Source organism: Pelodiscus sinensis, chromosome 14, assembly GCF_049634645.1.
Source record: "Pelodiscus sinensis isolate JC-2024 chromosome 14, ASM4963464v1, whole genome shotgun sequence".
Classification (NCBI taxonomy): Eukaryota; Metazoa; Chordata; order Testudines; family Trionychidae; genus Pelodiscus; species Pelodiscus sinensis.
In genome coordinates, this window is record NC_134724.1 from 34,292,951 (window position 1) to 34,314,366 (window position 21,416).

General features: G+C 56.2%; 1 protein-coding gene across 1 annotated transcript in view; it reads left to right on the forward strand.

Annotated features, from left to right (window-relative positions):
* The window catches only part of CSPG4 (chondroitin sulfate proteoglycan 4), an 82,082-nt gene that overhangs the window by 39,924 nt on the left and 20,742 nt on the right, over positions 1 to 21,416 (forward strand). Inside the window, exons 2-5 of the mRNA XM_075897386.1 lie at positions 12,086 to 12,249; positions 15,312 to 18,896; positions 20,199 to 20,678; positions 21,210 to 21,386. Coding sequence (XP_075753501.1) covers positions 12,086 to 12,249; positions 15,312 to 18,896; positions 20,199 to 20,678; positions 21,210 to 21,386 — 4,406 coding nt within the window. The remainder of the gene's footprint in view (positions 1 to 12,085; positions 12,250 to 15,311; positions 18,897 to 20,198; positions 20,679 to 21,209; positions 21,387 to 21,416) is intronic.

Genomic DNA, 21,416 nt, shown 5'->3' on the forward strand with positions numbered 1-21,416 from the left:
GGAGGGTGAATGCAGACCCGCACCAGTGCTCCCTGTCTTCTGAGAGCTGAAGGGTCGCAGACACTGTCAGCCTTACCCCTGCTGCTCGGTGGGGGCTGTGATCACTGCAGAACGGATCTGTTCCCCGCTGTCTCTAGCTACCGAAGCATCAGCGCCGCATTCTGCTTCAGTCTCCATCTCCTGTCAGTCCGGAGTCCCTCCCGCAGCTCCCAGCACTTGGAAGGATCAGCCTCCCCAGCAGAAGGTCCTGATTTCCCCTTTCATGTTCCTTCCTCCCAGGGCCTGACCGGTATCACAGGACGCCTCAAGTTGCTGAAGGCCCCGAGAGAGAAGCCATCAAAGCTCCCGCAAAAGGGGAGTTTCTTTTAGCTTGAACCAGGACCTTGGTGCCTTGGAACCCACTGATCCCAGGTCCCAGCACGGACCAAGTCATGAACCTTCCGGGCTGCTGACAAATGTCCTGGTTGCGGAAGCGAATAAAGTGGAGGGGCCAAGAGGTGCGAGGAGAAGGAAAAGCAGGACAAGAGAAGGCGTGAATGTGAGTCTCAGGCAGCAGAGAGACCAGGACACAGGAGGGAGATGAGGCTTTGATGGGAGGCAATCAGAGATGGATGAGGTATCACTTGCCACCATTAATAAAGAGCCTTTTGGGGCTTCCCCTTGGATGGCGGCTGCAGAGCCAGCTGTAAGCCATTACAGCTGTCCTGATGTTCCAAGCTGACTTCTTCCATCTCCTTCTAATCGCAGGCAGCCGGGCCCGCACGCCTCCTCCCTTTGACCTCCCCCCACCCCCACCACTTCCATCCGTGCTCTCCAGGCAGGCACATAGGAAGGGGCTGTCTGACGGTGCCCCGGGATTTCTGGCTGGCGGCTCGCCCAGTACAGCAGGCCCCGCTGCGGAGCACACCGTGGGATCCAGCCCAGAGAGCGGGGGAGTTCAGCTTGCTGGCAGGGCCACAGCCTGTGTCGGTCTCTGTTCAGAGGAATCCCTAATAAGGCTGCTCACGACTGAGTGCGGGAGAGCAAAGTGCCTGATGGGCGTGCCCAAGAGTAGCCGTGTTTCTGGCAAGCTCCCAGTGGCAGGGCAGGGCACGGCAGGCTCTCCTCTTCTCGCGCCCCTGCCGGCAGCCATGCCAGCATGACAGGGTCTGCTTCTTCCTACGACGTAGCCTCCGGCCAGATCCTGTAGAGACCCTCGTCCGGGGTAACCCAGAGCCCAACCACCACGCCAAGGCTTCCATCCAAGTCCAGACTCCCTGGCCTGACCCTGTTCTCCAGGGTCACTGCTCTTTTCTGGGTGGACTTGGAGGGGGAGCCAGGCCTACCCCCTGCTCTGGCAAGGTCTGTCTCATCAGAGCAGCCCCCGCTTCCTCCCTGGGCTCCCTCCTCCTGCAGCCTGTCGGCAGAGCTTTCCCACAGCCCGCCCCGCGCTCAGTGTGCGCCAGGACTCTCACAGGCTCCACGGCCTCCCTAGGCTCACCCTACCCCCCCAAAAAAAATCCCAAACGAAAATAAAAACTGAAACCGCTGCTGCTCTCCACAGGCAGGGCCTGTCTTCCCGCCTCAGAGCCCCCTGCGCTCTATCCCACGGCTGGTCACCTCCCAGGGTTTTCTCCCCAGAGGGCCGGATCCAACCCGCCACCGCAGCCTGCTCTGCCCTGGTGGCTTCCCCGTCCCTCTTGGCCTCTTGCCACAGGTCTGTACTGGGGAGTCCCCCACAGCCTAGGCCCTTCCTTTGGGCTTCCTGTCTCCTTTGCTCTGAAGGCAACCCCCGCGCCTGTTCTCCCCCCCTTGCCTGTTCTTCCCCCCCACCTGTTCTCTCCCCCCCCTCGCCTGTTCTCTCCCCCCTCACCTGTTCTCTCCCCCCCCGCCTGTTCTCTCCCCCCTCACCTGTTCTCTCCCCCCCTCGCCTGTTCTCTCCCCCCCTCGCCTGTTTTCCCCCACCCCTCACCTGTTCTCCCCCCCTCACCTGTTCTCTCCCCCCTCACCTGTTCTCTCCCCCCTCTCCTGTTCTCTCCCCCCCCTCACCTGTTCTCCCCCACCCCTCGCCTGTTCTCCCCCTCTCGCCCACACTGGCTCTGATCCGTACTTGAGCTGATCACGCCCTCTGGTGGCCGCCAGTTGCTCTACCTGAGCTCTCCGGCTCCCCTTTCAGTGTGTGGGGGGGGGGCACAGTCGCCTGATACGCTTGCTGGGGGAGAGGGCTGTCTGGGTTTGTTTTCCTCAGCAGACAAGGAGCCCAGAGTCCAGGCTAAGCGAGGGTAGCACGAGCTCCCCTCTCCCAAAGCAGGGCCTTCCTGGCTCACCCTCCCTGCCCGGACACAGGCCCCAGGCCTGGGCTGTTGTGTGCCCGCTCCCGCCAGGGAATGGATAATGGTGCACGCTGCAGAAGCAGCCCCAGGGCCGAGCGTTCTCTGCCAGCCAGCTCCACCATTGGGAATTCCTTGAGGCCTCTTGCGGGGTGGCTCATCTCGCAGAGGGAGGGAAGGAGCCCGGCCTGTTTGCTGGCCCGTGCTAGGCGAGGTGGACACCTCAGTGTCAGAGGCGGAGGGACCGGCCACATGCAAGACAAGGCTGAGACGCCAGCAGGTCCCTGCACAAAGCCACTAAGGCAGCATCACTCCTTGAGAGACTGAGGGTGGGCGCGCCCCTCGACCGCCCGAGGGCTCCCCAGACCGGCTGCACCCAGACCGGCATGTTTTGAAGTAACGGAAGAAGAAACAGGGCGTGGCAGCCCACGCTCTCCAGACCCGTCTAGGGCGGACCTGGCCCACTGACAGCTCTTCCGCTGGGCACGCTCCCAGCCTACTTCCGCAGGGGGGCAGCCCCGGACGGAGCACTCAGCCTCCGTTTGCTTGCAGCAGTCACACAGGGCGGGAGATCCTGGAGAAACTGGTCTCAAAGAAAGAAAGACAGAGCAGCACACTATGATGTACTGGCTGCTGGCCCAGCGCGTGGAAACTGTGACTGCAGCCTCTCAGGGCTCCCCGCTCTCAGTCGGGCTCCGTGTCTGGCAAGGCCGAGGAAAGTCACTTCCTGAGAGACATTTGGAGCTGGGAACAGGAGGTATTTTTAGCTCCGGAGCTGAGCACTAGGGAGACACCCCACCCAGAGACGGACAACGTGACCATCGGGCCCTCCGCCTGGCAGGATGGCTCCCAGCACTGAACACTGCAGCTATTATCTGCTCTGAAAGGAAGAGCGATGTGCTGTGTTCAGTCCCAGGGACAAGCCGTCTCCCTGGGAGCTGGCGTGAGTGGGGCTGGTTCTGCAGGGGGAGAAGGGGCAGCAGGGCTGGAGCACAGGGCTGGAAAGGAGCATGGGGATCCCAGGAAACTGAGGGAATAGAGACAAGGAAGAGAGGAAGGACGGCCTAGTGGTTAGGGTGCTACCAGAGACCTGAGTTTGGTTCTCTGCTCTGTCATGGACTTCCTCTGTCACCTAGGGCAGGTCCTTTAGACCCTTTGTGCCTCGGTTGCTTTCTGTCGCAGAGGTACCAGCCGGTGTCATCCACATTAACATCTGAGAGGAGGAACCCATCTCCTCCAGCGATGGGGCCAGAGATGTGCCTGAGACAGGAAAGCAGCTTTGCTGGTCACATGCAGGCAGAAATGCCCACTTCTTCCCCTGGGGTAAGTCCTCAGCTGAGGAGAGCGACACCACGACTGGATTAGCTGTGGGCTCAGGGCTGCTGAACTCATCCCAGAGGGGTTGATCCGAGCACTGTAGTTGGGTTCCCTCAGCTGCCTCAGCGCCTGCGCTGTTGCCACAGAGTCTGAGGCACTGACACGCAGGCAAGATGAGGAGGGCCCCATGCCAAGTGCTGTCCAGAGGGCATAAGAAGAGACAGCCCTTGCCCCTGTATCAGTCGCAGCAAGCTGAACTAGGCGCTCCCTAAGAACAGCCGTGACTGGGCACTTCACGTCTCCACACCCAGGTCAGCACCCTCCCAGTTATGCTGGCCCTGTGACCACCCTAGACTAGCTGCCAGCAACTGGCGCCCCTGGCGAACCATGCAATCGGCGCCCCCACCTCCAAACCCTCAATGATATTGTTCCACCATTTGGCACCCCATTGAACTTGGCGCCCTCGGCAACAGCCTAGTTCTCCTATATGGACGGGCTGCCCCGACCGCATGACAAAGCCCCCAACGAGGAAAGCGCAATAGGAGAAAGCCAGTGACCCAAATCCCAGATGCTCAATGTAATGGTCTCAGCCCCATGCCCCCTAGACAGTGCCCCACACCGGGAAGCTGCCAGACGTTATCCCAGGCGGCAGAGCCCAGGGTCTGAACTACAGACGTTGTGAGCATCAGGAGCAGGGTGCTTGGGCGGAGTTGGATGGAGGCCGACACTGGAGTGGCAGGCGTGTGCAGCCAGTCAGGGGGCCTGAAATGCTCAGACAGAGCTGTGGGCAGGCGCCAGGACTGGCGTGGTCAGTGGGCTGCATTCCAGAACGGGTGGCCAAGCCGGGGAGGGCACAGGGGCCGGGAGGTCAGGACTGACGCGTTCGGCACAGTTCGGCCAAGCCCCCAGGGGGAGAGCGAGGCAGGATTGTGTGGGGACCAAGGCTGGACTAGCTGTTGTGCAGGTCAGAGTGGAGGCCCTCGGCTGGCCACGGCCTGGAGTAGCAGGGCATGCTGCACATCAAGCGGGAAGCCAAGTGGCCAGGAGGGCTTGCGGGGAGTTGAATACAAAGGCCATGCAGCACTAGGTGCCCACGTTTTCACATGCTCCAAGACAGCTACCCCTGAACTCTTACCCCTGCCGACTTTCAACCCCAGCCACTGCACATTCATGAGCCAGGCTGCCCTGGAAACAGCCACGAGATTGCCTCAGAAGCCACGCAATTTTAAAACCAAGAGCTGCAAGGGTTCATGTTTTCTACTTCTCTGCACCCCCAAGGGCTGGACCCATGGTGTCCACCATGCTAGCCACGAGCCACGAGTGGCTATTTGGCCAGTTGAGTGTGTCTAGTTGGCTCACAAAATTATTTACATTTTCAGAATAACGTGGCTAGTTCGCTATAGCAGTAGCCACTATCGTTGGACACCGCAGGGCTAGACACTGGAGCAAGTTTTAAAGGAAAGCTGAGATTTTTATGGGACAACAGGACTCCTGCAGGTGGGGCTGTAAGAAAAACACCAAATATCACAAGAGCTAGCAACACCAGCTAACCTTTGTGCCTAAATAACCTCTCTCCCCCAAACTCTCCACCCCGTACGCTGAAATCCAACATCACACTCGGTGCAATCATTTTCCTTTTCCCCTGCGTCTTCACCCCCAACGCCATCAGCCTTGTTAGAGCGCTAAGCTCAAGATACATCCGGAGCAGGAAGCTAAGAAAGCTGAAACAGAGCAGGGATGCAGGGAGACAAGCAACAATAACTCACAGTTATAGAGCCCTTTCCTCGGGAAGAATCCCAACTTATTTTGCTGGCTGGATGTGGGGCCACTGGCTCGCCAAGGAAATGCAGCTCACCGTGGAGGCAGACCATATACAGCCTTCTTTGGCAGACAGACGGAAGGACAGCCTCTCTCTGGCAATTCCCAGGGTGGCAGGTGGGACAGACCATGCTGGATGCAGGGGTTACTGAGTCTCTGGCCTGTCCTATGCAGGAGGCCAAGCTAGAGGATGAGAAGGTCCCTTCTGGCCTCAGGAGCTATGAATCGGATTACCCAGGTGTCAAACTCTCCCCGCTATTTTACTATTTGGATTACAGTGGGAGCTAAAGGCTTGGCCAGGAGGAGAGCTCCGTGGCACTAGGCACCGTACAAACACATGGTGCGTCTTCACAGCAGTTAGCTCAGGCCCTTCACTAGCTTTAGCCCTGCTACGTCCTACCCCATCCATCCACACCCCACAGCTGTTCAGCTGGGATCATCTGTGTTTGGAACCTGGGCTTGCTTAGCTTATAGCTGGGTTTGGATTCAATGAGGTTTTATCAACCCACCTCCTTTGCAGTCGTGATCCAGGCTATTAACTGGGTTATTCCTCCAGTGCCCCCAGGCCATATTTTCCTACCTTTCTGCCTCAGGCAGCATCAAGAACCAAGGGATGTGCCCCGGAAATCCCAGCACCTAACCGGACTGGCTGTAGTCCCAGCGCTGCTATACAGGTCTGCCTTGAGTGGTCCCGCAGCAGCAGGGATGTTCACACCAGGGCAGGATGAAGCCAGGCTCCAGCTCAGGGTGTCTGCAGTGCAGACCCCCTTGGGGACAGCCAGCCAAAGAGCTTGCCATGTGCAGAGACTAGACAAAGGGTGGCAAGGGCCGCAGAAGTATAGAGGAGGAGGGGTCAGTATTGGAACCAGGAACAACTGGTGCCTGCAGGAGAGCAGGTGCAGAGAGGGCCACCCAAAGGGGTGGGGGTATGTGGGGCACCCTATTTAGCAATTAAAATTTTGTCAGGGGCATAGGGGGGTGATGAGCCTCCCAAGTGTTACCACGAGTCAGCTATAATCAGAACCAAGAAGAGAAGCCGGGCGGGGTCACTCACTTGTGTGTGGCCCTCGACTGATTTTTCTGTGGGTCAGAGGCCCCCAACCCAAAAAAGGTTCCCCACCCCTGCTGTAAGATGACAGAGAGAACACAAAGTCCTGCCCAATTAAGTGCCTCTGTCAGTGCTCACCAGCCAGTCGATCGGGATCTACCGGTAGATCTTGGAGCCTCTGACAGGGGATCCTGACTGGTTTGCTCAGGAAGCTATCAAGCGGAGCACTCCAGTTGCCCCTCCACCCACTGTCCTGCTGCTCCTGCCCTCTGCTTTGGAGCTGCCCCTTGGGAGCCTCCTGCCTGCTGTGCAGAGTGTGGGAGGGAGAACAGGGGGTGCTGATGTCAGGGTGTCCCTCCTCCCCCCACTCCTATACCCTGTCTCCACACAGGGAGAAGGGGATGGAGGGAGCTTGGCAATGCAAATCTGTCACTCTCACAAACACACACTGTCCTTTACTCTCATGCATGGAGGGTTATTTTACTGCTTGCAAAGTGAGTTATTTGGGGGGGGTTGACTGGTCTGTGCATTTCATCATGTTCATTTCTCTCTTACGCTTACATTTTGCTGAGTAGAGAGTTCCAAAATGCCTAACCTGTTGTGGCTGCAGACATTATCCCCATGGTAATTGCTGTGCCTGAACATGGCTGGCATGTCCCTGAGAAAGGCAGACCAGGGAGTTGCCACATGCTGGCCTTGCCTGCAGACACCGCTCCTGCAGCTCCCATTGATCAGTAATGGGGAACCGGGGCCAGTAGAAGCTGTGGGCTCAGTGCCTGTAGATGAGGGGCAGCACATGGCGCCATGGAGCCATTGCTGTACATGCCAGCTGCTTTCAGGAGCAGTGCAGGGCCAGGGCAGGAGTAAGCCTGTTTTAACCCCACTGCTCCACCACCATCTCCGTTAAACAGAGCCCAGCCAAAGCCTGCCTCCTGAACCCCTGTCCCAGCCCTGAACCTCCTCCTGCACTCAACCTCCTGCCCCAAATGTGAGACCCCCTGCACCCAATCTCCTTCCTAGAGCTTCTACCCTGGATCCCAATCCCCCACCTTGAGCTAAGCTCTGAACCCCTCCCACACTGCAAACTCTTTGGCCCAAGACCAGAGCCTGCACCTCAATCCCTACCCCAGCCTGGTGTGAGTGAGGATGGGGGGAAAGAGGGATGGAGCGAGCAGGGTGAAGCCTCGGAGAAGGGGTGGAGGAGGGGCAGGGCCTCAAAGAAGGGGCAGGAAGGATGCAGGGCGAGGGTATTTGGGTTTGAGGTAGATCTTACATTGCACTTAAATTCAAAGAGTGATCTTGTGATTTAAAAGGTTGGAGACCACGGGCCTATGTACACACCAGGTTGTGCCTCGGCCAGGCACTGATTCGGTGCCCGTTCAGAGAGAAGGGCGCCCCCTAGTGACACTGCCAACACAGCGAAGAAAGGAAAATCTGGTTTTGAAGGAAGGCTGGAGGAGCCCTGTGCAGGAAGGGACAGTGACTTCCACCGCCCTCGTGGAAAACAAGACGCCTCTTGTGTTTGCTCTGGGCCAGCTTGCAAAAGGGCACGTACCCAGGGCATGTGTAACAAACCGGAAATGAGCAAGCCCCTCATAGGCAGGCAGGTTTCAAACACGCACAAGCCTGTATGTGTAGCATCTTCTGCCTGGCCAAAAGTGGGTGGAGCTGGGCTTGTGCCGCACGTGTAAGGGTGTGTCTGCACTCACACCTGAGCCAGAGTGACAGTGTGCACTCTGGTGTGTCAGCACTGCAGGAGCACTGTATGTCATCTGCAAAAGTGCCGGCAAACATCAGGCACACAAACTGACAGCAGCAAGGCCGGGTTGACACAGCCTTGTCGCTAAAAGCTGCGTAGTGTAGACATACCCTAATTTTCACTAGGGATGTAAAATCCCACTTTTATTTAGTTACCTGGTTAAATGTTAAGTTTAACCAGCTAACCAATTAAATGCAGAAGGCGGGAGGAGGGAGGGCAATGCAATTGGGCTGGACTGTCCCCCTCCCCCGCCATGATCGAGGGCTGATCTGACCAGGCTGGAGCTCCCCCCGCTCTTGGTGAGTAGGGGGCTGCTCCGTTCCCCACTGGTTAACCATAACCGGTAAGCCTCACCCATTAAGGGAGAGGCTTACTGGTTAACCAGTTAACTATTAACACCCCTAATTCTCAAAGGCACATCATCCTCTATGCGGGTGAATGAAAACACTGTTTACGTGGCTGAATAATAGCAGGGATGTCTCTAAATTATTGAAGCCGTGCGACTGTCCCTAAAGGCTGGGATTCAGCAGAGCCTCTGGAAGCTGTGAAGGCAAACGCCTACACATGATGGGTAGGCACAGAGCGGCCCCTGCCCTCAGTGCAAGAGCAAGGGTTAGCTCACAAGCCAACAGAGGAGGGGGCATCGATAAGAAAATGGGGCAAAGAGACAGGCCCCCTGGATTTCCCGCTTCCAGTGTAATTAACCTTTCCAATGATGGGCTTACTTCAAACCGTCCCTTCCGGACGCTGATCCACAATCAGCAAGTGTTATGTCGGCTTCCCATTTGCTCTGCAGCCTGTATTCACAAACTTCCCCTACAGGGAAGAAGCCTGGTTAATTTCCTGTCCCTGCTAGAAGCTGTCAGCTTTAGTGACGGAGATAACTGGGCTCAATCTCAAGTCATGCAGGAAAGCTCCTGAGGCCCCTAAGAACTGCAACTGGATCGCATTGAATGTGGTCGTTGGGACACAACTATGAAATCCCTAAAATCAGACACCAAAAGGCAGCTGATATTTAAGGACTGAGCTGGATTTTCCTCTCAGTTGCTACCAGCGTAAATCAGGAGTAATTCCACTGAGTCCTGGTCCTGAGCACCATGGTATGGGTGCCAGAAACCCAGCAACCCCCTCCCCAGCCTCCAGACAATCTCCCCTGCATCCGCAAGTCAGACCTGGGGTATTGGGGATCTGTAATGGTGGCTCCTTTGTCACCCAGCCTCATGGCCGCCAAGAGCAGGAGCATGTCCAGGGAGGAGGGCACGGATGGGTCAGCAGCACCTATGAAAATCAGACTACCTAAGTACCTAAGAATGCGGTTAGATGCTTAGCTGTAGGTTGTGCACATTTGAAAATCCTGCCTGTAACATTCAAAGAAGGCAAACCTTAAACCCTCTTATCCTCAAAGATTGTCCCCCAAGGTCACATTGTAGTTTGACCCTACACAGCTGTTGGGATTGGGCAGAGTTAAGTCTATGTCCTGTATATGAAGAATAAAAGGCAAGATGTTGATGTGTTTGGACACCAATATGTGGGTGAGCAAGCAGGGGTCTGTGGTAGACAATGTTTTGTGACAATATCGGACGGACGATTGGAAGATGTAAGAGAATCTTTAGTCTATTAGTTGAAACTGGGCAGGGGCACTGGGCAGAGTTAAGGTTGTTCCTGGAATATGCAACGTTTTGTTTCAAATAAGTACACTAATTTAAGAGACTGCATGGAGTGGTGCTATCTCTGTTTATTTATCTGCCTTCCCTTAACTTTCTGTCCATATTTTTAAATGCTTGGGGGAATTCTAACTCTAATGTTTGTTTGGAGACATACATAGCAACAATCTTAAGTTAAAGTTAGCAGCATTTTTGAGTACACACACACACAATATTATAGCCTTTTATTTAAAGTAAATTTAGTAAGGTATTACCCGGGTGGGTTTCTCTGGTGTATGTGCGTTTACGGTACACACACAGACTTACTGTACACACACAAACATTATAAATATAAATACTGCATACATGTGTACATATTCTATACATATATATCCTGTGCATATGTATAAACAGTCTTTAATTACAGGAGCACATACTATTTTTCTGATTGCTTCTAATTCTAGCATTTACAGAGTTTTCAGTGCTTGATTTTGCAATCTTAAAGTCTTGGAATGTTTTTTGGTATGGAAAATAGCAGTATAGGCATACATTGTGCACACACAGACGTACAAACGAATACATTTCCTTATCACTAAAAAGCAGCCTCTTTGGGGGTGGAATTCAGCAACTACTCCACAATGCGAAGCAACAGCACATGGGAGCAAACCCCAAGAATAAAGAGAAATGCAGTGTCCAAATGCATTGGCAAATGGGATTTTGGTAGGCTGAATAGATACGCCCTTTGTCTAAAATGAAGGGCGTGGACCAGATCCTGAGCTAGTGTGATTCACTGGGTCTACACTGATTTACAACTGTTCAGGTTCTGGCCCAGTAACTGATACAGCCACTACGGAAGCCTATGTCCTTTCCTTGCAGTGGGGTGAACTTGATGGCCAGATGAGTCTTTTCCACCTCTACCAGCCACATTCCAAAACCAGAATGTGGCCAGCACACCGGAGCTCAGAAACCTGCTCTTGTGAAAAGACAGCAGGAAAGATCTCACTCCAGCCCAGTCACAGCCTGGCTGTGCTCAGCCTTCCACACCTTTTCGACCCAGCTCTCTGGCACCCCATGGCAAAGGGATACCCAGAAAGGGGAAAGGGTTTGTGTGAAGCACTTTCCTTCCCTTTTCCTGATCTGCCAACTCCCAAATGACACTAAGTTGGCAACTGGCAACACATTTCTGCAGAGCGAAACTTGCTGCCATCAGAGCTGGGCAGCTCCTGAAGGTGGCACCAACTGGAAGTGATAGAAGTGGCTTCAATTTGCCCAGCCGGGGGTATATGCACTGCTGGGCCCCGGCAGCGAGAGAGGTTTTATAACGCTCTTCAGGAGGGCGGTGGGTAGCAAAGAGGAAGGATGCAATGCTAGTCTGCTTTCCCCACCTAGTGGCAGTGCTAGGACACGCCGCTTCCTCCGGTTGTATTGGCGCTTGATTTTTGTACTGCTGCAGAGCAATGAAATAGCCCAGGCCAGCGAGGTGGGAGCATTTCAGTCCCCAGCTGATGGAAATGCAGCGAGGAGATTAGATCTCTCGTGGGTTGGGCCCCCAGCGTGGTTCCTTGAGGTTACAAACAATAGATTGTGCGGAAAAAAATAAATGAACCTGAATAGATAAAAGAAAAACCAGCCTATATAGCTAAGACACTTGGGTTCCTGAGAAAAGCGGCTGCTCTGTGCAGCCAGGGGACAGAGCTGGCTTTCGTCCGTAAGGCCCCGTCTCGCACCCTGGCCTGGCTCCAGCTGGCGCTACGGAGACGAGTCGCTCAGCCCCCAGTCAGTTGTTATTTGTAATGCAGTCGCACTAGGCTAGGCAATTGTGGGCAGGCCGAGCCCCAGATCTGCCAGCAAAGACAGGTGAAGAGTGGGAAGGGATGCAAAGGCAGAAAGAGGTGAAGCCAGTGACTTGCCAACACCCAGCAGGGCAGTGGCAGAGCAGGGAGAATCCAGAACTCCCAAGTCTCCGTCCAATAGACCACACGTCCACCCTTTTGCTTGGAGAGTGCACCACATGTCGCTCATCAGAAGCCTCTGATGGACAACCTAGGAACTCCACAGCCGGAGACCCTGGCTAGGTCACAGGGCAGAGGCCTTTCTGCAGGTGAATGGAGGGGAGGTGTCTTGGCTCCATGTGGTGGTCAAGTCCCCTCACAGGAGGCCAAGCCTTGAACTTCTTCTCTTTCCCTCTCAGCTTCCTTCTTTGGAGACAGCTACGTGGAGATGCCCTTGGTGGATGCCTACGGCACAGTCCAACTCCATCTGCAGTTTCTGACGAGCCAGCAGAGCGGCCTCCTCTTCCTGGCTGCGGGGCAGACTGACTATCTCCTGGTGGAGCTCCGCTCCGGCATCCTGCAGGTCAGCCATGTTCTCTCCCCCGGCAGCAGGCCCACACTGGCCTCAGCACAGGCAGGCTCGTCCCCGCTGAGCTCAGTGGGCTATGCCGGCTCGCTCTGGGACCAGGCCCAGTGTGAGAGGCGCGGGGGGGGGGGGGGCTGGCGTGTGGGGAGGGGCATGTTGTGTGGCTGGCGGGGTGAGTTGGGCAGTAATGCCCACCCATGCAGCACAGTTGTCAGGACAACGTCCTCTCCTTGGACACTAACCAAGGCCACAAAACAGCCCGTGGGGTCAGAGTCAGGCTAAGCGGGGGCCATGTCGTGGGACCCTGCAGCACCTGCTGCCCCCCCTGCCAGTCAGACCAAGCAGGCGTGCCTCAGGCGAAGGACTCTCAGTGGGAGGGACAGGCCGTCCTGCTGGGGGAGCCCTGGGAACAGCCACCTCAGGGGGCAGCCAGTGGGAAACCCCAGGAAGGAGAGCAGGTCTTGGCCTATTGCCCAGTGTGTCAGTGCTGGTGGGGCAGGTTGCCCCATTGGCCTCCTGCCACGGCCCCACTGGTGGTGGAGCTGAAGCCTCTGCCCAGCCCTGAAATCCCTTCAGCCAAGCCACCTGCCGAGCACGGCCCCAGAGCCTGTGGCTCATGCTGCGCCAGCTGCCAGCTCAGGAGCAAAGGGTGGGGCGGGGCAGGCCAGCTCCCGAAAAGCGACCTGGGAGCACATCCAGGGTGCCAGCGGGGAGAAGGCCAAGCTGCCACAGGGCGGGATGAACTGCCCATCTGTGGGGCTGCACAAAGAAAGAACAGGGAGGAGCAGCCCCCACACACGTTCCCTTCCCCCCACACCTCTCCAGGCCCAAGAGAGCCGCCCGGGCTGCCCCCCCACCCCCCACAGGCGACAGAGCCTAGCTGGCTGCAGCTCCAGCAAGACCATGGGTGAGGTTTCTCTAATGGAGGCCATCTGTCAGGAGAGATCCCGCCAGCCTCGTCCCACAGGGGCCATCCTCCAAACCCTCCACTTAGCCCGGCTCCGGGGCGGCTCTTTGTGGGCGCAGCGTCCCGGCGGCTGAGGAGGCCAAGGCTGCTATTTCCCTGGCCGGCAGGGAGACTGATGGCTACGGAGCAGAGCCAAGCCAGCCCCAGGAATGAAGCGTCAGCACCAGGCTGGCCTCCCCAGCATGGAGGGGGAGGTAGAGCTTGTGGCCAGCAAGGATCTCCGCGCCCCCCCCTCCCGCCCACACTCGCAAATGCGTTGCCCCCATCTGGCCTGTTCAAGACACGAGCCCCAAATGGGAGCTGCTGATCCAGGCCCAGAGACAGGGCGGGAGCTGAAAGGAGTGAGTGGGCCCCTAGCAAACGGGTCTGGCGCTCACATAGGGGCTGGGGAGTATCTTCGCATGCTAGAGAGGGAGGGAAGGACAGACAGACAGACCGATCCATCGAGCCACAACTCCACAGCCCTATCATCCTATTGATAAATTATTAACCCCTCATCCCAGCATCCTGGTGAGAGACTGAGCCAAACCCCACCCAGCTCCTGCCCCACCCCGGGCCCCCAGGAACCTACTCACCTGGCACATTTGTCTAGACAGCCTGGGCAGGGGCATAAAGGGCTTTCTGATTTTGCCTTATGCTCCTGGACAGATGCGCAGGCTGAGGGACCACCCCCCCAGCCCTAACAGGTAAGCATCATGCACATGCTTCAATACAAGCCAGGTGAGAGGCACCGTCGCTGCAAGCAGCAGAGAAAGACCTCTAGCTAAATTACCTAGCCCCTCGACATGTGTGTGCACGGCCACAGCGAGCACCATGCAGAAGCCAGCACTTGCCACTAGCTCCCCAACACCTGGCATTGCCCATTCTACACGGGGGGGCACAGATGAGGCCTCGTTAGCGCACGGGACGCTTGACGTGGCAATGGATCGCCCTGTGTGCGCAGGCCACAAACTGCAGCAATGCAACATTAAAGCGGCAACATTAAGCTGCCTTGTACTGCCTGCTCCAGAGAGCTCTGCCTAGGCCCTAGGGGAATGTGCCCAGCGCGTGCACTGCAGCCAGGCCAGCGTAGCTTGGGAAGGCTTGAGACACGCCGGAGTTGGCACAAACGGGCGCAGCTCCTTGGAGTTCGGTGCAGCGCTGCACGTTGACCCTGGAGGAGCATTGGGGCCCGTGGGTTTGCATTCTGGGAGTGCTTTTTTCCTGTATTCAGTCACGCAGCCCGACAACTGCCCTGGCGTGGGCTTTGCAGTTCCTTCCCGTCTTCCTTTTTAACGTTAAAGCGATGGGACGGTCTTTGGGGCAGGGACCAGCTTTTTCTGAGGTGTGAGTTCGAGATGTCTGGTGGGAGACCCGTAGCATGTTCTGCGAGGCAAGGCGCTCAGGAGAAGAGAGTATCAACCAGCCCTGGAATAGCTCTGACTCCCCCCCAGAAACAGGAAGGGTGCGTCTACGCTGCACCATAGGGCAAAATAAGATGCAATTTGAGCTATGTGAATTGCAGATCTTATTTCGATGTTATTTTGATTCAGCTTATTTCGAAATTGATCCTGACCTACTTATTTCGAAATCGAGCGCTACTCCCAAACATCCCTTACTCCATGTGGAATGAGGCTTCCAGGGATGTCGGAATAGCAAGCCCATTTTATTTTGAAATAGCGGGTGCACTCAAAAGATGTGGAATACCACAGGAGAGGGCACGGCCAGAGCAATTTTAAGCCATCTTTAAGCTGTCCTTATCCTAGGACTAGGCTGGTCCCGGCATAATCTGAGCAGACTTAGGACTGCTGGGACTTGTATCTGGTGGCTCACTGAACATAAGGCGGCCAGACTGGGTCAGACCAAAGGTCTATCCAGGCCACTCTGCCAATGCCAGCTGCCCCACAGGGAGTGAACAGAATAGGAGAACATCAAGCGATCCCTCCCATGTTGCCCACTCCCAGCCTCTGACAAGCCCATGGGGCTGTCTTGGCAGCTGGGGACCATCGGGGTACAAGGACCCCCCAGCTGCACCCTGTGTCCTTGTCCATCCTAGAGAACTTTCTGCCTGTCCCCAGGTTCTAACTCCACTTTTCCTCCGCTCTCATTGCAGGTGCGACTGCAGCTGGGCTCAGAAGAAGTGACGCTCCAGTCCCCAGCGGGGCCACGCCTCAGTAACCTCGTCACTCACGATGCGGCGCTCTCGCTGGGAGACGGTAGGGTGACTCTGACCGTGGACGGCCTCTTTAACACCTCCATGGAGATCCCGGGTCCCCTGCGGCGGTTGGACATTCAGTACGGCCTTTATGTGGGCGGGACAGGGAGTCTGCAGCTGCCATACCTCACCGGCTCCAGCTCACCGTTCAGAGGCTGCCTCCTTGCAGCAAAGTTCAATGGCATCGATGTCCTGTCTCCATGGGCATCCGGCGCCAGCTCTACAGTGTCCCATGAGGTTCGAGAAGGGTGCAGCGAGGAGTTCTCTGCTGGGCCAGATGATCCCTTCGGCTTCCTGGGCCCACGCTCGTATATCGCTTTCCCAGGGTGGAGCGCGAGGGAAGACGGGACTATCGAGTTTGTGATCGTGACCAGCATCAAGCACGCCCCCCTGATCTACCAGGCGGGGCTGCAGAATGACTTTCTGTACCTGGAGATCTATGACGGGCGCCTGAGGGGGGTGGTGGAGAAAGGGAACGGGCCCGTCATCCTGCACAATAATGTATTCATCAGCGACGAGCAGCAGCACTATGTAAAGCTCCACGTGGACATCTACAAGTTTGAGATCCTTGTCGACTACTATGCCTCTAGGACTTCCAACAGGGGCATCCACAGCTATCTCGATCTCCAGGGCAGCCTCTTCCTGGGCGGCATGAACAAAGACGCCTCCCGCAGGCTCAAGGAACGCCGGCTTGCCTTCCTGTCAGAGGGCAGCGCTGCCAATAGCTCCTTCATTGGCTGCCTGGAGGACCTGAGGGTCAATCTGGAGAAGAAGAGCCTGCAAGATGCTCTGGTCACAAAGGACATAACGCCCGGCTGCAGGAGGCAGGACAAGTACTCCGATTACGAGGACACATATGAGCAGGACGAGGCACCCAGCACCGCTCCTCCAGATGCCTGGCCAGAAGCATTAGGCCCAGAGGTAGAACCATGCCACCTTGACCCCAGCCTCTCTCCTGCCTTTGCTAACTTCACCAGATTGCTGCACGTCAGCCCCCTGGTTGTAGCTGAAGGAAGCACAGCCTTCCTGGAATGGCAACACACCCAACCTACAATAGACCTAAGCAAGGCAAACATCAGACAGTCTCAAGTCCTCTTTAGTGTCACAAACGAACCCAGGCATGGCCAGCTGGAGCTAGATACCCACGGCTCTAGGACCAGAAGGAAGTTCACATTGCTAGATATAGTGAATCGGAAAGTCAAGTATGTCCATGATGGCTCTGAAGGTCCCATGGACCAGCTGTTGCTGGAGGTAACCATCACGACCCGAAGGGGGGTTCCTGAGTGTTTATGGCAAGGCCAGACATACCTGCTGCCCATAAAGATCAATCCCATCAATGATGCCCCGCAGGTGATCTTCCCCCAGGGAGACCTCATGGTGATTCTGGACCATACGCGAAAGCATCTAAGCACTGACATCATCCAGGCCTTGGATGACGATACCCCCTGTGACAGCCTCAAATTCCAGCTACTTGGTGGCAAGAGGATGGAAGAAGGTTACGTGGAATATGACTTTAACCCTGGGGTGCCCACCGAGGAGTTTTCCTGCAGGGACCTAGAAGCAGGCAACGTGGTCTACGTCCACCAGAGTGGGCCAGCGTTACAGCTCATCTTCCAAGTTAGCGACGGCTTGGTAAGAAGCCCGGTGGCCACTTTAAGAGTCATTGCCATAGAGCCCGACATCCAAGTGCGCAACAACACCGGCCTGTTTGTCTCCCAAGGAAGTGCCGTTCCAATTACCACAGCCAACCTCTCCGTGGAGACCAATGCTGTGAAACAAAGAGTGACCATCCTGTATCGCCTCACAGAGCCACTCTGGTATGGGGAAGTCCAGAAACAAAGGAGCATGGGAGGGGAGTGGAAGAAAGTGGAGTCCTTCCACCAGCAGGACATTGAGCAAGGGCGCGTACAGTACTTCAGCATGGACACTGAGCATCATCTGGAAGATGTAATGGAGAAGCTGAGGTTTGAGGTCCAAGTTGGCCAGAAGACCTTACCAAACAACACTTTCCTCATCAGGATCAAGAAGAGCACCATCAAGATGAGGACCCTGGTCCCTCTTGAGATGAAGGGCAAGCGGCACCAAAACATCACTACTAGGGAAATGGAAGCAGCCTTGGAGGATCCAACCTCTGGCCCAGTCTCCTTCTACTACATGATAATCCAAGCACCCAAAAAGGGGAACCTTGAACTTCTTGGCAGCAGGCTGACAGAGGGCTTCGGATTTACCCAAGAGGACTTGCAGAGAAATCACCTAAGCTACAGCGCAACAGTCAGGATCTCTAAAGAGACTGAGGACTCCTTCCAGTTCCAGGTCACTGCTGGTGCCCAGTATTCCCCTGTGTACACCTATATGATAAGTATTGGGGGGGACCCAGATGCACCTGTCCTGACCAATGTCCTTCTATCCGTCCTGGAAGGGGGGAAGGCTGTCATCTCCAAGGACCACCTGTTTGTAAGGAGTTTGAACAACATGGACTACCTGTACGAGGTGATTGAGGGGCCAACGCACGGGAAGCTGGCCTGGAGGACACCATCCAAGTGGCTTTCCCAAGACGAGGTCATAACAGAGTTCACCAATGAGGACATCCTCCAGGGCAGGCTTCTGTATCAGCACGACGACTCTGAGACTACAGAGGATGATATCCCATTTGTGGCCATCAAGCAGGGTGAGGGTAGTGCTGACTCTGAGGCAGAGGAGGTGAGAGGTGTCTTCAGAGTCTCCATTCAGCCCGTCAATGACCATGCACCAGTCCAGGTAGTGAGCAAGGTCTTCAACGTAGTGCGGCATGGGCAGCGCCTGCTGACCACCAATGACATTGCCTTCACAGACCAGGACTCTGGGTTCTCTGACGCGCAGCTGGTGCTGGTGAGGAAGGACATTCTCTTTGGTAGCATCACCTCCACTGATGACAGGAGCCGCCAGGTGTATCGCTTTACGCAGGATGACCTGAGGAAGAAGAAGATTCTCTTTGTCCATTCCGGAGCAGACCGAGGCTGGATCCAGCTGCAGGCCTCTGACGGCCTACACCAAACTGCAGCCCTCCTGGAAGTACAGGCCTCAGACCCCTACCTCAACATTGTCAACAAACCTGGCTTAGTCATCCACCAAGGGAGCCAAGGAACCATCGACTCCTCCATCCTCCTCCTAGAGACCAACATGGACATAAGGAACAATGAGGAAATCTTGTTCCAGATCATTACCCCACCCAGGAGAGGTGTGGTGCTGAAGAGGGGCCGGCCAGTGACTTCCTTCTCTCAGAAGGACCTGCTGGCAGGAGACGTGAGCTATCAGCACAACGGCAGCAGGAATGCCAAGGACACATTCCAGTTCTCCGTGGTAGCTAACCAGGTGGCTGTGAATGACACACTAGAGATCACGGTGCTCCTGGACACCCCTCCTAGTCCCCTGACCATCATCCACCATGAGAAGATACACATCTTCCCGGGAGAAGTGGTGGAGATTAGGAAAGATGATTTACTGGTAAGTAACGCCATCTGTCGGCTTCTTTCCGGTCCTTTATTCACCTCCCCGCCATGTATCTTCCTGGCTAGAGATGTAGTATAGCAAAATTCTGCTAGCAAGTAAACCCTACAGGACATTTTTGGAATTTAATATGGGAAAATACTTAAATCAGGCATGGGTTTTCCCAGCACATCCTTCCTATGGACAGGCTAATAATCGGTCAATGCAGTTGGCTCCCACAGGAAGGATGATGCACAGTGATAATTGCCGTGCACAAGCCTCACCACTAGTGAAAACCACAGAGGGCTGGAATTGCCATGCTCTGAAGGGCTCCCCAGGAGAGAGGGTGGAACACACACCCCTTAAAGTGCAGATCTACCATGCAGAAGGACCCGGGATCTTTGCATTGTGAGATTCCAGGGCTAGCCTTGCTCACCGATTTCTCATTCTGCACGTGCAAAGACGGGATGGCGGAGGCTGAGTGTGGCTAAGGTCTCGTTGCCAGCCCTGGGATCTGTGTGTCGCACTGAGTCCCTGCCACCTTGTGCAGCAGCACTGCTCGTGAAGATCTTACAGTCCAAATTATGCTACACCTGCATGAGCCTGTTGCTGAGGTTCTGTGCTTGGGAACAGCCCTGTGCAATCCCAACAGGCCTCAGTGGATTTGTGCAGGTGTCACGCAGATAATGGTGCTGCACAGGAGTACCTGGGGGCACAACTGGCCCTGGAGGACCTGGGTTACTGATGAAGGGCCCACTTGACTCTCAGATGTCCAGGGAGCTTCCAGGACCGGTTACTACCTGTCTTTGTAGCTGCAGTCTGCCTAGATCTGGTCTTGGAGTCAGGGGACACAGTAAGCCTGGAGCCCCACCAGGTCATGCTGCTTCTCCTCTGAGAGCCGCACTTCAAACAAGGAGCCTGAAGAGCCAGACCCACTGAACACAACAGTCACTGGCCCCGAATCTCCATTTCCTGCCCCTGGCATGGCCATTTCCACCAGTGCCCGGGGGTGTGCGATGGCACATACTCAGAAGGGCAGCGGTCGACCCCTGGCACCGGTGGCAGTAAACCCCACCAGGCAGTGGAATCCAGACCTGTGGTGCTCAGCAGAAGGGAGTAGGCCTCACGGCTCCGTAAGTCATGCCCAACTTAGCCCCTCTGAGCACTGACAGGGGCCTTTGTGTAGCTGAGAGTCGGGCTCTGTGTGCGCGGGGGAGGAGTCGCACCCTGCTCACACCAGGAGGAGCGAAGTGCCTCTCCCATTGCCGGTTGGAATCGCCCAGGCATTGCCACTCCTCTCTCTCTCCCTCCCGTACACAGGTAGCCCATGAGGACATCTCCCCTCAGGACATTGTCTACTCCGTGACCAGCTCCCCGCTCTCAGGGCTCCTGGTGATGATTGAGCTCAGCGGCCCTGCCGATGAGCCTCCCGTCTTCAACCCCGTCCAGACCTTCACCCAGGAGGACATCAACGAAGGCCAACTGCTCTACCTGCACTCCAGGCCCAAGGGACAGAGTGACCACTTCACCGTGGATGTCACGGCCAGTGGGGCTGATGCCTTGGAGGGGATTGTGGTGGACGTGGAAGTCCTTCCCATTTCGGTCCCGCTGGACGTCCATAACATCACAGTGGCTGAAGGGAGCTCCATAGCCCTCTCCACGGACATCCTGACCATCCCCAGCACCTATTTCACAGCAATGAATGTTGAGTTCATGGTTCTCGAGCCACCAAGACACGGCATCATCCAGAACATGGACCACCCTGGCGAGGGCAGCCTGCACCTCTTCACCTGGACCCAGGTATGAAGCCGACCGTAGATGGGTCAGTCCCTCCGGAGGTGGATTGACACCACCCCAGGAAGGCTTTGTGCTAGGTTAAACCCAGGGGCCTGATCCGGATCCCCTTGTGGTAGAACTCCACCAATCCCAATAGAGTTACTCCTGGTTTACACCCAGGCAAAGTGAGATCAGAGAAGCGGGAAGCAGCGGAGGGGATCCAGGTTTGTTTCACGTTCAGATACCAAGGTCACCTCCTGCCTTCGGTCCCTGCACGGCTCTTCCCTCAGTGGCAGGGCGCCGGGGGCAGTGAGGACCCCGGATGGATCATTCAGGAGAGGAGGCCTATGTGAGGCCTATCACCTCCTCCCACCCCACCCCCATGGCAGCACAGATGACCTGCTCCCTGTACACCAGAGCTGTGAGGAGCCCAGGCCTTGTGCGGCCCCTGAGTAGCTCCACTGGCCCCAGCAGCCCCGTACTCAGGCCCACCTGCACAGTGGCTTCCCAGAGGCGCAAGCCCCATGCAGGTGCCTCAGATCCGCATCCCCACAGGTGGAGCAGCAGCTCGTCTGGTACGTGCACGACGGCAGCGAATCCCTGGCCGACAGCTTCACCATCGTGGCCAACGCCTCCGAGGTCAAACGGCAGAGCCAGCCCAAGACCGTCTCCATCACTGTCCTCCCACGCAACGATGCGGGGCCCACGATGAGCATCAACACCGGGCTGCAGGTAATCTCCCCAGCTCAGGGACCTCTGCTT